General features: G+C 30.4%; 1 protein-coding gene across 2 annotated transcripts in view; it reads right to left on the bottom strand.

Annotated features, from left to right (window-relative positions):
• The window catches only part of LOC118192339 (uncharacterized), a 55,295-nt gene that overhangs the window by 11,061 nt on the left and 25,365 nt on the right, over window positions 1–18,869 (bottom strand). For both annotated transcript variants that reach the window (XM_085814712.1, XM_085814713.1), the window contains exons 4-7: window positions 17,504–17,693; window positions 14,412–14,460; window positions 8,969–9,171; window positions 1,798–1,924 (exon numbers count right to left, since the gene is read on the bottom strand). In XM_085814712.1, coding sequence (XP_085670838.1) covers window positions 1,798–1,924; window positions 8,969–9,171; window positions 14,412–14,460; window positions 17,504–17,693 — 569 coding nt within the window. The remainder of the gene's footprint in view (window positions 1–1,797; window positions 1,925–8,968; window positions 9,172–14,411; window positions 14,461–17,503; window positions 17,694–18,869) is intronic.

Below are 18,869 nucleotides of genomic sequence, written 5' to 3'. Positions count from 1 at the left end.
AATAGCAATAATATATAGTTACTTAAGGATTAAAAACTAAATTACAAAAATAGATGGTTTGGCGAATATAGATATATTAAATGGTTAGCCTAGATGGCATTTTTAGTCAAAAGGGCTTTGTCCCTGAAGGACCATTGTTTTTGTTTTGTGATTTTGGGTTGGTTCATTATAAATGTGCGTTTCACTTTTCAAACTGTTGCCACCAAATGTTAGAGTCCTGCATTATATTTGAAGAAATTAAAAAATGAAAAATTTGTATAAATGTATGTATATTTCTCACATTGTGATAAAACAACGGTACATAGAGCCATCAAATTTTGAATAAAGTAATCCTACTGTGAATATGGGCATGTGGAAGTCCAAATTTGGAATTTGTTTTATTATCGATTTCATATTTTGTAAAACTTTAACGAATTTTTGATTAACAAACTCAAGGATTTCAAAGCGAGCAATGGCAACATTGTACAGAAAAAACATTTCTATTTCCAGCATGCGAGACTCTGCATTGGGAATTCTAAAGAAATGCTCCATTTAAAACTATTTTGCGATATTGCTCTTGAACTGAATTTTATGGTTTAAGTGCAAAGAACGTGATATTTAATAAATAAAGGTGACAGACAAAATGTTAAAAAAAACCTCTTTGGACGTAACTTAAAATCTGAAGCCTTTCAGATTTTTTTTAAAAATTACTTTTTTATTTTACTGCAAAATGAAAAATACGGCATTTAAGAAAGAATAAATGGTTTAAAAGATTTTGTTTTATACGAGAATGGGGTGGGGGATTTTCTTTCATTTAACATGCACTTGCATACATGCAAGCTTGGATTCTTGAGGTTACTGGAAAACAAAGATGCTTCTAAAAGACAATTTGACTGGCGTTACAAAAAATGGCTCTACTCCAAGCTGTCTGAATGATGCTCATGCGATATACATGATTCACCAAGAAAATCATTCCTTCCAGCGTTGGCATGAAAATCGCTATTTTGAGGATCGCAGTATGAAATTCCCCAACTTTTCCAGATTTTGACTAAAATATTTAAATTCCCCAACTTTTTTGGTCAATTTTCGAATTCCCTGACTTTTCTCAGTTTTCCGAGTAGCATGGCAGCCCTGATTAATGCTACAATTCTGCTGTTGTTCAGAAATATTTTAACTTACCAGCAGTATTGCATTAAGTCATTTTTGGGAGTTGATCATAGTAGTTTAAAAAGTCAACTTAAATCATTATGCCTTTTGCAAGACTCCATGATATAAGTGACTTATATCATGGACTTATAAAATTGTAAAACTCAAAAATAGTGAAAAGCTATTTTGGCACAAAAGGACAAGATCATCTACAATTCCACATATTAAATGGTTTGGCCTAGTCAATCTGTCTTCTTTGAACATGGTTCCTTCAAATTAAAATCAGCTGACTGGTGACATAATCACTTATTTGGCATCATATTTCTGTAACTAGGCTATTTCTATACTATATTTTAACTTTAAGTGACTATTTCATCTTTTATTTGGAGGCTCTATTTCAGCTTAAAATATTTATTCTATAGCATTTTGATAATTTAAAATGACTTGTTGATCACAATAAGCAATGTACTTTCCATGTTTTCATACACATACAGGAGGGACATTGGCAATTCGATAACAATATTTGAATAATAACATTAACTTCAATCATATTAAGCAGCACCTATTATATTTAAAATTAATAATAATAATACTTGGGAAAAAGATTTAAGAACTTAAAATTTTAAAAAAGGAGGGATGTTAATTCTAATTTAACAATTACAACTAATATACCTTAGATATAGTCAAAATGAGACTCCAGTTGTCATGTATTGAATCTATTCCAATATCACCATGGCGGCTAACATTGGGGTGAAATATTTTCGTGATGAAGCGAACAATAGGTGGTACCATTGGATAACTATGCAAGAAATAAAAATTTTTAAAAAATTATAAGTGCACAAAACAATTCAAACACAAAGACATAAAAACCTGTAATTTGATCTTTAGATTTATCGTGAATTGCAAGTTGCACATCCTAGTAATGTAAACAATGAAAATCCATCAAAATATTTCTGTTTTCCTTTTAAATAAAGAGAAATAATCATTTATACATAAGTACATTAGAACTACAAATATGCAGGCTGACTATGACTAAAATGGCTATAATCCCAAGCAATCTTGACATCTGGAGTACTGATGCATCTGTATACAAGTTAATATTTCAATATTTACATTTGGGAGGGATCCAATAAAAATTAAAGGTCAACTAATTCATCTGGATGTTCAAAATGTCCAAGATGATTTCTATCCAAATTCAACTTAATTTTGGTAACTACACACATAATTAAATTATTAAGTATGAAAGCTAAATAATTGTATAGATTTACTACAAAACATAATACAATAATTAAAAACATTACATTTTAAAATTTAAGGTTCTTTCCCATTAAAGCCATACCACTCAGCACTTTTTTTGTCTTCGTATATTTCGTCAATGGTATTTGAACTTTGGTTTGGCTTCTTTTTAGCCAAAAGTCTTTAAACCATCACTTGCACAGACACTATTTAGGGATTCAGAATATTTCACAAAAAATCATTCTTATACTTTTGATGATTGTATCTAAAGTGTTAAACATTAGACATCCAAACTGTTAAGTGCTTGAAAGAGAATGTAAAATGGTATAATAAATAAAATGCCAAAAATGTACTGTCCATCAACAGTTAGATTTTATTTAATTTATTTTAAACGGCATTGTACGTTTTCCAAAGGCTGTATTTCTCTACTATACTAAAATATCATTTTTAATTTTATGCTTGTTGTTTAATCTCATACAGTTTTTTAATTGCAATGTTTATTAATTACAGTTATTTTTTACCTTAATTCTGCCCATTTCATGCAATCATTTAAAAAGCAGCAACTACAATACAAAGTCTGGACTTCTATTATTCAAAATGATCTAAAACCTGGACCTCAAAACCAACAAAACCGTTTTTCTTGTAGGCTTCACGCATGCACATTTGATTACCCCTCTCCCCGCATAATAGAACATCTGGAGAATTCCGATTCTTAATTTCACTTCGACACTAAATAAAATACCTTGTTATTAAAGAAATAATCATTTTAACATAAATTTATACGATCAGTAATTAGGCTCCATTGCTGCGTATCTGCTTTGGCACACATGTCAAACCGAAGCATTCCACATAGATACATTGTTGACCTGATGCCAACCTGGCGAATCATTAGTTATTATACAGTCAAAAATCATTAATGCAGACTCGTCGGGACTTTGGCGATTCCAGATTATCGGTTTTTCCGGATTATAGATCATCAATTTAAATCTGGTAAGATGGCATGCAGAAATTATAAAATTAAAAATATGAAACAGTAATTTATGAAATAATGAGCAATTATAATCTAAAGGGTATCAAAATTTACAAAAAAAAGCTTAATATTTATTTGTTTACTTTATTAAACATTTCTTTCAACGCGCACATGCATAAAGCATACATTACGCATAGTCGAAATTAGAAAATTGCAACCAGAAAACTATTTGATGTGCATTCATGATATTTATAATGACGAGGAATTTGATTTAAATCATATCAAATACGGAGTACATAGAGATGAAATACTACATTTAGTAAGGAATTATAAGCCGAATAAAATAAAAACATCTGCCCTGAAGATAAGGATAGTGCTGACAGATCAACTTCCAGTTCATTGCGCACCGAGATGTTTCCCCACCCTCGCAGAGCAGCATGAAATTGATAAACAGATTTCGGAATGGTTAGGAAATTCTTTTTGACATAATCGAAAGTTCATGCTTACTTTTATAAAAGTGCTCTAACAGTCTGCAAAAAATAATAAGCCGGATCCAATTAGAAGATTAAGGAACAACACAATCTGCAACATTAACTGAAATAGATAATTAAGATAATTTTAGCTTAGCTTATACCATCCATTATACATTAAACGCGCATGCGTCAATGCATTATGCATTCACGCATGTGCAGAAAGTTTGTAGCTTTGAGGTCCGGATTATAGATCATTCCGGATTATGGACGTCCGGATTAAAGACTTTTGACTGTACTTTCATCACCGCATGTTTATCAAAACATAACAACTTGAGTAATGACTCATGTAGCGATGCCTAAACAATTTTTTTATGTTAGTAATTGAATAAAAAAGGAATATGGTAACCTTTTATGTTGACATTACGCTTGGCGATGATTACAGATTTAAGTTAAATGCGCTAAAAAATGTTGACAAGGAAAAATTTACCAAAAATTTCTTTCCATATGCTAAAAATAGATTTTGTTGATGATACTCATAGACCCAAAGATTACATTTAAGGGTATTTGAATTAAGAATAACTGATGTGTAATTCACATAAACCCGGAACCAGCGAGCGCCAGGGCTCATATGCCCGCACCGAGTCGCAGTATTTAGGACCCATAGAGACTGCAAACGGCAGTAAGATACTTAGCGTGCCTCAATACGCCTTAAGTACACGTGGAAATTTATTTATTCAGAACTTTGATAAGCCTTAACATGTGCAAGATATAGACATAAGTATAATTAAATTAATACAATTCAGGCTTAATTGTCTCAGTGTGCGATAGAAGCAAGATAAAATTTATCGGAACAACTTGTCGTTAGTCACTAAGCTCATGATCGTAGCCAAATATGTATAGTGAAGGATAGTTAAATTTGAAGATGATAGCCGCTAATTTATTTTAAAGGTTTTCAGATATCGCAAAACAAAGGTGAAATTTTCCAATTAACGAATTTTGTAAAGAAATGTGGAGAAGCGGTAATAAATGAAAATGATATAAAGGAAGTTTTTCATTGTGATGACAATGCTTCTCAATCATCAACCAATTAATGAATGGCGAAATCTGTAGTATGGTTCTAAGAACTAGAAAATACCGCTGTTGACAGCGAAGAAAGTGACACAAAACGTTACTGAAAATAAGAAAATTTCGATTGACTAGTTAGTCGGAATTCTCAAAATAGCAGTTTCAACAACGTAACTAAATAAGAGATTGTCTGTCTAAAGAATTAAAGATAAAGTATCAGCACAAAAAACGAAGCAACTTAACTTAGATTGAAAGAAATGTTTAATATGGTAAACAAATAAATATTAAGCCTTTTTTTTTTGTAAATTTTGATACCTTTTAAATCACAAATACAGTCAAAAGTCGTTAATTCGGACACCCATAATCCGGAATGATCTATAATCCGGACCTCAAAGCTACAAACTTTCTGCGCATGCGTCGCTTTCACGCATGCGCACAGGCGTTTACGAGAGCGCATAAGACCCTTACAGCTGCGAATATGCTTGTGCGCATGCGCGTTTAATGTGTAACGGAGTTATACGCTAAGCTAAAGTTATCTAATTCAGTTAATGTTGCAGATTGCGTTGTTCCTTAATCTTCGAATTGGATCCGGCTTATTATTTTTTGCAGACTGTTAGAGCAATTTTATAAAAGTAAGCTTGAACTTTCGATTATGTCAAATAGAATTTCTGATATATATTTACTACAAAGCGAAAGTATGTTTTGAAATCTGAAATCTGTTTATCAATTTCACGCTGCTCTGCGGCAGAGGAGAACGTCATGAAGTTGATCTGTCAGCACTATCCTTATCTTCAGATGTTTTTATTTTATTTGGTTTATAATTCCGTACTAAGTGTAGTATTTCATCTCGATATACTCCGTCTTTGATATGATTTAAATCAAGTTCCTCGTCATTATAATTCGCTTCCGATAGTGAAGAAAGTGACCCAGAGGTTATTGAAAATGAAAACATTTCGATTGACAAATTAGTCGGTATTCTCAACACAGCAATTATAGGACTTGAACAGCGGAACTTTGTAACTAAACAAGAAATTATGTCTGTTTAATAGAATTAAAGAGAAAGTATTATCACATGAAACGAAGCAACTTACATTGAAGGAAATGTTTAATAAAGTAAACAAATAAATATTAAGCTTTTTCTTTTTGTAAATTTTGATACCCTTTAGATCATAATTGTTCTTTATTTCATAAATTACGGTTTCATATTTTTAATTTTGTAATTTCTGCATGCCATCTTACCAGATTTAAACTGATGATCTATAATCCGGAAAAATCGATAATCCGGAATCGAAGTCCCGACGAGTCCGGATTAACGACTTTTGACTGTACTTCATTGTTTGATAAATCATGATTTCATATTTTTAATTTTATAATTTCTACATGACATCTTACTAGATTTAAACTGATGATCTAATATCCAAAAAAATCCCAAATTTGCAAAATCGGGGAAGGAAAACTATTATCGACAGAAATTTAGTAAAGACGGAAAAAAATTGAAGGGGGGAAAGATTTGAGATGGAACATCCAGTATCAAGTACGGGGAAAGAAATAAGCCAAAATTTATTTTACATATTGAAGCAAATGAAATAAATATTTATAAAAATACGAATCTAAGCTGTTTAAAAAAAAAAAAAAAAGAGGAAGGCTTTTAAATAAAAATATTAGTACCTATGTGCAACTACTTTAATGCAATATGGAAGCTGTTTGCAACACTGCATTGACATTAGCCACGACTACACTTGTGGCTCTCGAGTAATTGCACAGACTTAGCATTTTTCTGAGTGACTTTGACAATAAGTGAAGGCTAAGGCATTTGTCCAAGATAGGATGCTGTTTATGTTAGTTTCCTTTTATTAGCATAGCACCAAAAAAGGAGAGAAAGAACTTCAGTTAACATAGCAAATTGCACTATTCCTTAATTTTTTAATTTGATCCAGCTTATTATATTTTGAAGGCTATTATTATTGTAGCTATCTTATCAAACCTAAAGTTTTAATTCTTGTTATTCCAAACACAGTTTCTAATTTTGAAGTTGTAGAGGGATCTTCAAAGCAAACACATGTTTTGATGTTAAACAAGCAAAACGTGTAATCACTTAAAAAGACGGTGAAGGCACATAATGTCTTAAAATTGTGTGAGGAATATCGCCTTTGTGGAGTCTGACATCTTACTCGCAGTGAATAACACAAAAATCATTCATTATGCCCAAACTGATGATCCTAAAACTAAGTTATTATTGAATGGGTGAGACAGTATTGGAGCGAGAATGTGCCATTAAAGATGTATTGCTAATAGGTCAAGCCCAAATGTTTTATGGGGAAATCTTTTTTTTTTTTTTTAATTGAATGCACATAGTCAACAAGTTAGTTAACTAAATTTAAAACTACCACGATATAAGGGAACTATAAATTCAGTCAAAAAAAGCTGCATCTTATACTGAAACATCTAAACAATTTGCAGATGAATTCACTGAACTCATTAACAGCAAAAAAATTATCCCCAGGACAGATTTATATTGCTGATGAAACTGGTTTTTTCTGGCAAATATGTGGACCAAAATACCTAGGCAACCTTTGCAGAAAAGGTCCCACCAAACTATTATCAAAGATTCCAAAATGAAACTCATGATTTTGGCATATGCAAATGCTCCAAGAATGCACTAATATAAAATTTTCAGAATCGAAAAAACAAAAACACAAAATGGCATGTAAGAAAGCAAAGATTTTCCCCATCATGTATTGTAAAATAATAATAATAATAATAATAAAGGATGACATAGACATTAATGAATGATTGGTTTAAAAATTATTACATATGCAAGTCTCAGGAACACTTAAAACTGGTTGGTTTCCTGGAGATGAAGCAAAAATTGCCCTGTTTATAGACAACTGCTTCACTCATACTTTGAGTACAGTTAATGTCTCCATCTTATTCTTTAGTCCAAATAAGCATCTATCCTTCAACCTATGGATATGAATGTCGCACTTGCTGAAATGCAGATATAAAGTAGACTCTATAACTCTATGCTAAATTTTATAAACAGACCCTTCGAAAAGAAAAAAGAAACTCTCTCTTTTTTATAGTTTACTATAAAATCTGTTGTGTGCAGTGATGGTGATGGGGAACACGTCTGCTAATATTTTTTGTAATGTTTAGTAAAATTCATGGCAGGCTACCATATTGCATTCTGCTGATAATGATGATAGCCATGAATTTGAAGGTTTTTAAATATTGCAAGCAAATAGAAAAATTTTACAACTTATGAAATTTATGAAGAAATGTGGAGAATTAATAAATGAAGGTGTTGCAATAACAATGCCTCAGTTATCAATCATTTAATAAAGAAGAAATCTGTATCAGAAAATATCACTACTGATAGCACAGTCATGTCAAACATGTTTTTGAGAGCTAAAAGATTTTGTTTGCCAGTATAGTAGTAGGTATTCTCAAAACAATAGTTACAGGACTTGAACAATGAAACTTTGCACTGAACAAGAAATTATGTCTAACCATTTAAAAAAAGAAAAGAAGAAAGAAAAAGTAGTAGGCGAAAAAAAAAAAAAAACACCTCATATAAACTTACACTGAAAGAAATGTTTATTGACACAAATATATGTTGTGCTTTTCTTGTAAATTTTGATTCCCTTAAGGTCATAGGTGCTTCGTTATTTTATTACAACTATTTCATATTTTTAATTTTATAATTTCTGCACGTCATCTTACTAGATTTAAACTGTCGATCAGAAATTTAAAAAAATCCTGAATCACCAAAGTCCGATTACTCTGATCCTGGACTTCGTACTATACATATTTTTATTAGATGTGCATTTTACATTTTAATTAATCTAAGAATTTTAAATGAGAGTTAACTTATACAAATAGTAAAATTCAATTTTTACTCAGCATAAATTTCCAAAAAAAGAGAATCAAATTCCAAAAAAAGAAATCAAAAGTGTAGATAACCGTCATTAAGAAAAAGTAATTTTGCATGGAAATTAATTTATCATTTCTTTATTTTTTTCTTGTGATTATGTTGATATGTTTATATATAGAACGAGCATTTTGCTTGCCTTAAAAAAAAAAAAGAACCAAAGTTTACCTTGGAGGTATTTGCAAATACAAGAAGAAGGTTCCACCTTCATAAGGACTATCATCAGGACCAGTAATTGTCGCCTGCCAGTGATAGCACATTTCATCTAACGGCACAGCTTTAATACCTTCAGGTGGATCAGAGTGAAGTGATTTCAATTCATTCATTAATCTTACATTCCTCCACGAATTATGTACATCAGTTGGCTGAACCTAATTAAACATTTTTTACAAATTATAGGATAAAATTTACATAAATATGTAATTTAAATGTGAAATGTGATAACCAGTGAATTTTTCAGGAAAAGCAGGTTGTTTTTACCTTGTTTTGAAAGGCTGAATATACTTTGAAGGAGTAGTTGCAAATAATTATTAAATGGAAAATACAACAAAAGACAACCAATAATAGCATTAATATTGTAAAACATTATTCTTGAAAGACATCTATTAATAATAATATATTCAGCAACCAGTGAATTTCATTTATGAAATTTCTGGTAATATGTAGAATTTTAATTTATTCTATACATAAAAATAATTCATACAGATTAAAATAAAGCAAATTAAAATTTTTGTTCATATTCTTTTCTTCTTTCCTTTTTTACTTCCTCGTACGAAGTAAAAAGTAAGTATTGCAATCGCGAAAAGTTTCAGGCAGCATATTTCAACAAAAATATCGCATTTTGACCTCTTTCAAATGCAATTTAACAATGTATTTCCATGATATCTGCATGTAAGGACAGAATAAAACACTCTTTTCCACCAAGAAAATTATAAAACTGCCTTAAAATGAATTCTGAAGAGAATTTTTCGTGGTGTCTGTACGAACGTATCTCGCATAACTCAAAAATGAGTAGCCTCAGAACGTTGAAATTTTGTATATAGGACTGCTATAACATGTTAGATGTGCATGTTGTATTGTGGTTGCAATTGGCCACACCAAACATATATAAATATATTTATATATATATATCCACTCTGTTACACGGCTCAGTGATCTGTTTCTTTACTCTTATATGTTTGTAAATTGTACATTTTTTGCTTTAAAAATGATTGAATTATGTTGTTCTTATCTTCCGGTTAAGGTTTTTATTTCTTTAGTAAATCTGTATGGAATATTTTTCGAATTATCAACAATTTTAAAATTGTTTAAGTGTTGCTAAGCCTAATAATGTTTTTGATGGCAGCCATTGCTCTTGTTTACATTTGAAACAGCAGGATAGCGAATTTGTTGCCAATCTAGAGAAACTTAGCTTCGCAACAACAAAAATAACGCCTTCATTTATTATTTAAATCATGCTTAATCCTTTCTGGAATTTTTTCAAGGAAATAAGCATTTATGGTTTACTTCGTAATTTTTAATACAGATATGAGTTTTTATGTATTTTTGCCTTGTCACGAAGTGAAAACTGAATTAATTGAATGAGAAATACTCAATCTTCTGGGAAAAACTGTTTCTTTTTTGTTTTGTTTGCTTAATTTCTTTTATACATAGTTCTAGCTTTATTATAGTATTTGAATATAACATGTGGCAATGATTAGATAATTCTTTAAATGATATAAATTTTGTTCATTTTGAGTTATAATATGAACGAAATATAATACTGTTAAGAAAACCTAAGTGAATTTTAAAGAATGCATTTATTCTATTGTGGTTTATGCGCTGTCGGCGAAATAGGTTTAATTCAATTCTAATAAGTTTAAATGAAATGCAAGAAAAAATGCGTATAATTTAATATTCCGTACAAGGAAGTCATGTGGTGTACACATCAGATTTTTTACTAATTTGTGGAGCTATTTTGAACTTTTTACATTTATTTTTTAATTGAAACAATTTATACAGGTTACAATAATAAAGGAAATGAACAACCATCAATGAATATCTATCATAATACACCAGATTTTAAATCATCAAATATTAAAGATATTGAATACTATTAACTAAAAATAGAAAATGTATTCCAGTTAACAAAACTAGCAGCCAAACTAAACTGAAGGCCATCTACAGCTCATGATATTGTAGGTCAACTCCAATGAAGAGTAGCACTTTTAAAGCTTTGTGCATGTGCCAAAAATCTGCAATAATTTCTTGAGCAATTAGCCATCCATTGCTCATTACTCAGTAGCCCCAGATACCACCTGAGCCACTACCCAAACAGAATGCTTTCAGAAATTGTTTGTTTCGCTCAAGCTGAGAACAGTAAGCATGGCAATACAAAGGCTGATAAACATCAAGGAATGATTTTAGAAACTAACCAAAATTATCAGGCATAGTAAAAAGAAGCCTGAGTGACTGATTTTTGTTTCCTGCAATAAATTCAAATTAAAATATATACCAAACAATGCATTCAAAATCTTCTGTCTTGTTTCTTAAAATCTGGGGATTATGAACATATACAGAAATTAGTTGCTTGTGTGGCCACTGCCTGAAGTAGTTATTATAAAACAGGAAAATAGTACATAATGATTTTAATGAATCCAACTAAGATTATTTCACATGTTTGGCTATTAATTAATAATAATTGAAATGAATCTATGTTTACTGCTTTTAAATCAGAGCTTGTTAATTATATAATAAAATAAATTAATTCAGATAGTGGCAAAATATTTTTTTTTTGTTTGTTTTTGTTGATTAATTTTGGAATTTTTAATTTGAGCTTTCAAAATGCAATAAAATTACAGAAAAAGCTCAAAGGGTTAACTGATCATCCAGGAAAAAACATTAAACAGTACTATTAGGTGAATAAGGCTATAGCTGAAAAGAAAATACTAGAAAAATTGGATGAAATTTAATCAGAGCATTTTGAAATTTCTGAACAGTCATCTTCTACAAAATCATACTATTAAAAGCAGAAAACGATGCATAATACTATGTGATACTAGAATAAACAAGAGAGTAGTAGATAAGTTTTCTAGGTAATAAAATAAAAGAAAAATAAGAGACTGTATCTAAATAATAAAACTGGGTATCTACAAGAAGAGATGGTACAGCCCAATCTGAAGTTGAGTCAAGGATTGTTCAGTGCAGACTGCACGAATTTTATATAAATGCTAGAATTCCATGAAAAAAAAGGCATTTTAACTTCCACCCTTTCCCATATAAAAAATTTAACTGGGCTGAATGTCTTGTTAATCTAGATGGCAGAATAATGGGACAATGTTATTTGGAATGCCCAAAACCTTGGTGTTTGGGAATGACAATATTAGTATGTGAAGAGTAGAAAGGATAAAATTTGCATCCAGACTGTATTACACTTATCTCGAAATATTGAATTGGTGACAGGATCAGGGGTTGCACAAATGATATGGGAAAATTTTGAATCATTAATAGCAGTATAAATGCTCAACAATTCACACGTGAAATACTTGAGAACAAATTGAAACTTTTGGCATGTGAACTTCTCCAAGATAATGAAGCATTTATACTTCAAGAGAATTCAGCAGCACATCATTTTGCTGCTGGGTGTAAGAAATAAGATAATCATATTCCATTGCTAGAATAGCATGGCATTAGGCCAAGCAAAAATCTATGCAGTTAAGTAAAGACACTTGCTAAGCAGAAACAATGCAGAAATAAATCCAATTAATAGAAACAATAATTCAAACTGGTTTCAAATTATAACAGCTTCAGAATTAAAAAGCTTGGTTCACTTGATCGCAAGGTATTGTAAGGCTGTGACTGACACTCAAGATTACCAAACTAGGTATTAATTAACATGGTGTTAATTTTTATAGATTTTGTTTTCTCTAATTAATTCAATTTTCTTCTTTATAACTGCTGTTCTAATAAAAAGAAAATCCTTCATAAATGCTACTATATTACATTCTTGATTCCATTACCTAGCAACTGAATTCTACTGAAACATCATTTTAATACTTTCATTAATGAAGACCATAAGAGCAGCAATCATATTAAGGAATGATCTATAAGAAACTATGGCTCATATTTGTGACATGTGGTCTCAGGTTTTCAGTTGCTTACATAATATTATTATATAGTAATAAAATCATATTTTTGATTAAAATAGCCCCGAATTCTCGCAAAAAAAATTAGTTCTGGATGTTACTATACAAATCTACAGTACTGGTCTGTGGAAAGCAGTGCCCTCACATGTCGGTAGTGAATGTATTCTATTTGCTACATCTACTGAAAAAGAGGGCAAGACAAAATAAATGATGGGATTTCAAAATTTTACAACAGAAAATGTAATTAATGTATGTATTATATTTATATCACTATTTTTAAATGCTATGTAACTAAAAAAATATATTTCTTTTTATTAATTTTTAGTTTCTCGATTACTTTTTAATTTCAATTCCATTCTTCCCTTGATTTTAGAAGTGATTTTCCTCAGTATTTTTATTAGTATATGATATTCAAATAATTTGCAGAGTTTTGCTTGCCACTGTATATTTGTATTTAATGAGTCTCCTCTGCATTTATGAGGTATATAGGTATAACACTAATATTTAAATGTGTGAATACGTGAGCCACATTTACAGGTATTATAATCAAGTTTTGAATTTAGTCCGAACAAATGTTCAATACACATTCCTTTTGTTGCATGGCACACATCAAGTCTGTAATGCAATCTACAGAGAATCATGTTCACATTGTATTGTCGCATGTGGATGTTTAGTACCCCCAAATTGTTACCTCATGCTTATTCACTAATCCAAAAGTGTAAAATGTTGATTCATCACTGAACATTATCTTTTCAGGAGCCAGATCTTGTTTCAGTTGTTGCACCAACTAAACGATAAGGTTTAATCTGCAGACGTTTCTTACAAACTTTTTTTTGCGGTACACTCAGCTTTCATCCAGCTTGATAAGTAGATTTTTGAAGGCTTCTCATACAGCTGTCTTGAACAGACTGAATTACGTTTTCTCCCACTAAAGAACAACCTAATGATTTTCCTTTGCAAATGCAGTACCTGACTTAAAATTATGAATACCAATGATGAACGGCCTTACCATCCAGCAATGCCTGTCCATATTTCATTCGGAAATGGTGCTGAACAATGATGATACACTTGTTTACATGATACTTAAGCATGCAAAATGCTGTTCCATCACCAAGTTACGAAGGCACAGCATCTTCCTTCTTTGTCTTCATACAAACTCATTATCCCAGATGCTTCGAGTGATTGCACTTACGGCACCATTTTTGGTGAAATATTTAAAATTACACCTTTTACAGTATGTATCTTTTGAATTAATACTTCAATTACATTTTGGGTAGTATAGCTTTTAAATCCTGACATTTAATTTGACTTATCCTGTACTTTATTTCATTCATTTGTTTAGAATCTATCTTTTTTTTGGTCGTGGTATTAAAATTAAGAACAAGTTCTTAAAAAATCAATGGCACCCAAGAATTGGAAAAACAAAATAAAGTTAGTTCTTCAGTATTTACTTGTTTATACTGGTACAGATTTTAAAAATTGGTTACCTGTTCTGTCATTTGATGTAGGCACAATAAGCAAGGTGCACTTTGAGCTCTGAAAATAAAATATTATAAGAAATTTATAGTAATTATTCATAATTCTCCAAAATATTTACATCTACTTCCCTCTCCCCCAAAATATTGTCTTCAAAAGAATTCATTAACGGTTTTTATTATCAGATTAGATAACTTAAGTCTAAAAAATACTGAATACAGTGGAACTTTGGATTATGAATGTCTTTCATTATGATCGAATTATTTGGTGAAAAAAAAAATCTAGAATTGTGACTCTCATACAGAATTAATACTCAAGAATATCATTTTAATATATTTCCTGCTTAATTCTAATTATCAAAGCCAGGAAGCAAGTAATTTAAGCCTATCTACATTATCTCCAAACAAGCCCAGATATGTCGCCTGACAGCATTTTATCTATACAGGGAGATTTTGTACATAAGTTGTTCTGAGTTTATGACAATCAGAGCATTTAAAGCAAATTATGTGATTTGTATCCAATAGGAGACATCCATACGTCTCACAACAAACATAATACTTCACAAAGTCTTCAATGCCTTTACTTTTTAGAGCTTGCTTTTTAAAACAATTTATAATAATAATAAATAGTAAACTTAATGGCAGACAGAAAGTAACAATGATCAAACATGCTAATGAAAATACAAAAAATGCAAAATGAGAAAAATAAATAAAAATTGTAAATAAAAAAAAATTAAATGGGAAAGGAAAGCAATTAATTGTGAAATGTAATACATGCATACACACACATAGGTATATAATATATATATATATATATATAATTATGTAAAAGAAGAAAATACATTGATTACTTATTATATAGCGTGAAATAGCACACTGCTAATAAACAGATTCATAATAAAGCATCTTTTTAAATGCATGAAAGAGGGGAAAATTATTGTTTTATAAATAATGTAAAAATCAAACAAGTATATTAATATAAAATTAAGCAACTCACACAAAATTTTATATAATAAAATAACAGAATTATTATTTGTTACATGTAAACATTTTAATAAGTTTTATATTACCAGAACTCTGTTGATTAACAAAATTACAAAAACACTAAGACATTTAAGACACAATAACACGCCGAATAAGTACTAATTCAGAAGTCAAACAACAAAAATCAACATTATATTTTCAAAATTTTCACAGGACTAGTTTCGATGGTTTTACCGAACCACCATCCTCAGCTGCAAAACCGCAAATGACCATCATTTGCTTACTTGCAGAGAAGGTTACCAAAACATAATTGATGTCTCCAGCAACAAGATATAATAATATCATTGAGAAAATGCAAAGGGAAACTACAGTATAACCATTTTTAATGCCAGTGTCATGTCTCACTTTAGAAATATTTTACAACCTAGACAATAACAAATTACACTGCACAAATTTTGTAAAAAAAAAAAAAAAAAAAAAAAAAAACTGAAAGCTCTTAGATTTGACATTACACCCAAAGGGGTGTTTTTTTAACATTTTGTGTGTTACCTTTATTTATTAAATATCTTGTTCTTTTCAATTAAACCATAAAATTCAACAGCAATATCACAAAATAATTTTAAATGACCATACTTTGAGCATTTCAGATACAGTCTCGCGCACTGGCTAAAAGGGCTAACGTCCTTTGGGCTAAAAAAAAAATCCGAAAGCTTTCAGATTTTACATTACCTCTAAATGGACTTTTTTTAATCCTTTTATGTTACCTTTGCTGATAGCAATTGGTAGTTGTGGACTGTATTAATTCATAAAAGTCACATTGAAAAACTTATCTTTTATTTTTTTTTCCCACGTATAATAATGCCAGTTGAACAGGCAAAGAGTGAGTAAGGATTACAATTGACTGCCACTTTGATTGGACAGGGAAACAGAGACTCAGTGTGGACCGAGTGCATGCCTATCACTTACCGATTAATACTGGGCTCTCGACACTGACATTATGTAGCGCTGCAAATGTTAAGCCAGTACAAATAGACAGCAATAGTCTAACAGAGATGGAACAACCTTTATTTATTAAATATCATGTTCTTTGCACTTAAACCATAAAATTCCATTCAACAGCAATATCGCAAAACAATTTTTAATGAGCATATCTTTAGAATTTCCGATACACCGTCTCGCATGCTGGAGATAAAAATATCCCCCCCCCAATACAGTTTTGCCATTGCTCTATTGAAATATTTGAGTTTGTTAATCGAAAATTCGTCGAGATGTTGCAAAATATGAAATCGATAATAAAACAAATTCCAAATTAGGGCTTCCAGATGTCCATATTCGGTGGAAAATTACGTTATTCAAAATTTGATGGCTCTGGTTGCCGTTGTTTTAGCACAATGCGAGAAACATGCATACATTTATATTCTTCATTATTTAATTTCTTTAAATATAACACAGGGTGATAATATTTGATGACAACAATTTGAAAAGTGAACCGACATTTAGAGTTTTCAGCGCAAAATGCCAAAATGAAATTAATAGTCCTTCTGGGCTAACACCTTTGGGCTAAAAATAGGAGGTCCAGTGAGTATCAAGCAGAACTGAATGATATTAAAAGAGAGAGAGAGAGAAAAGATATACGAAGATGCCCTGAAAAGACAGTTAACTGTTGTTTCTTATGAAATGGGGGACTTCTCATCCAAATAACAACACTCCTTCCTAATCACTTTCCATTTATGACACCCATTTTTCTTCATACGGATAATAATACAATTAAACTTAATTTTTGTCTACTTTGCCTGCTTAATGTTGTGTTTATCTTTTCCTGTCTAAGATTAATTTTTTGGGGGGTGGGAGGGGTATGACCTTATGTGGAAAGTAGTATAGTTAATTTTAAATATGCAATCATCAATGGTCCAGGAATAAATTAATCCATTTTATTAATTCCTATAGGTAAAATAGTTCTAGTTTATGAAAATTTCTGATAATGATTAACAGTCTTTAGAAACAAATTAAATTTGTGAACAAAAATTTCACAGTATAAGTAAAACGAAATTAATTTGATTTTTCTATAATGTAAGTCTTAAACATAGTATTATACTTGAAAAACAGAAAAAGCGACTCACAATTTGGTATACATGGTCCTCCAACAAGGAACAATAAAAGATGGCTTAAACAACTGCCAGCGCACTCTGGTATATTGTCGCCACTTTTCTTCAGAATTATTAGCTTCAATTACATTAGACCAGCGTTTACACACTTGTGAACAATTCCATAATGAAAAATCATCCAAGAATGAAAATATGACAGTGAGAACTGTAAAAAAAAAAAAAAAAAAAAAAAAAGAGAGAGAGAGACTATAAGATAAATATGCAATTTCCCCAGATATAACAAAGTTTAAAATGAAAGTTTAAGTATAAAAGGTATGTCTATTAGAGATAAAATATAGCATTCAGACACAATCTATGTGATTTTGCAAGACATAAGAAAATTCGGTACTTGTTTGTCAATGGGGTGCGTCATTTGCTAAAAGTGGCCGAAAAGAACAAATATAGCAGCCTATTTATATCATGTCATAAACAGCTATGCAATGATAATATATATAATGTTTCATGTGCACAATGCTACTGCTACATATGTGTAGTTCTCTGATAATTGAGTGAAAACATTCAAAAATTGCACGCATAAAATATTATATATATTCATATTTATTTTCACAAAGCTTTTCTTTTATTATAAATAAATCAGTTCTTTTTTTTTAATAAAAATTTTGGACAGACTAGTTTGGCCAAACTAGGGAGACTAACCCATGCATTTTTACTTTCTAATTTTTATTTTATGCATTAGGATCACTATATGTTTTAGTATATTAGATTTTTACCTTGCTGTTTTCATGTATTACAAAAATTCGGTGTAATTCATGCCTTCTTACTGATGAGTTGGACCACCTTAACCATCAACCTGATGAGTTGGACCATCTTAATCAGTATACTTCATTTAAATTTAGCAGCACTTTGCATTAATTTCTAATTTTCAGTATAATTGTACTTACTTCTCACCTGATTGACTACTTCTTATCTCTCAATCTCTCTCTATATATATATATGTGTGTGTGTGTATTTTTTAAGTCTTGGAAAAGAAAGGAGGTGATCTTATAGCAATGATGAAAGGAGTGCATTGGATAAAAAAGGTTGAGAACCACTGTCCTAGAGTGTACATAAATCATCTTTTTAAAAAAATTCCATAAAATGGTCTGATACTTCCTTTTTAAGGTATCTTTTTTTAATTTAGCAATACATAAATCTTAATATTTATAAGTATTAAATGATGCTGCATAATTCTGTAAACTTTACATGAATTATAAATTGATGCATGGAATATAATATTACAAGTTTTCCCATCCATTAAAAATCACAACTCATGAAGTACAAATAGGATGCTTAAAGCATGAATAAAGAAACAGAAAACTGCCATGAAAATACTTACATATAT

This window comes from Stegodyphus dumicola, chromosome 4 (genome assembly GCF_044657685.1).
Source record: "Stegodyphus dumicola isolate Sdum_Otavi_A_Nest chromosome 4, ASM4465768v1".
Lineage (NCBI taxonomy): Eukaryota > Metazoa > Arthropoda > Arachnida > Araneae > Eresidae > Stegodyphus > Stegodyphus dumicola.
Note: the sequence above shows the minus strand (reverse complement) of the source record. Positions and strands in the feature narration are given on the sequence as shown.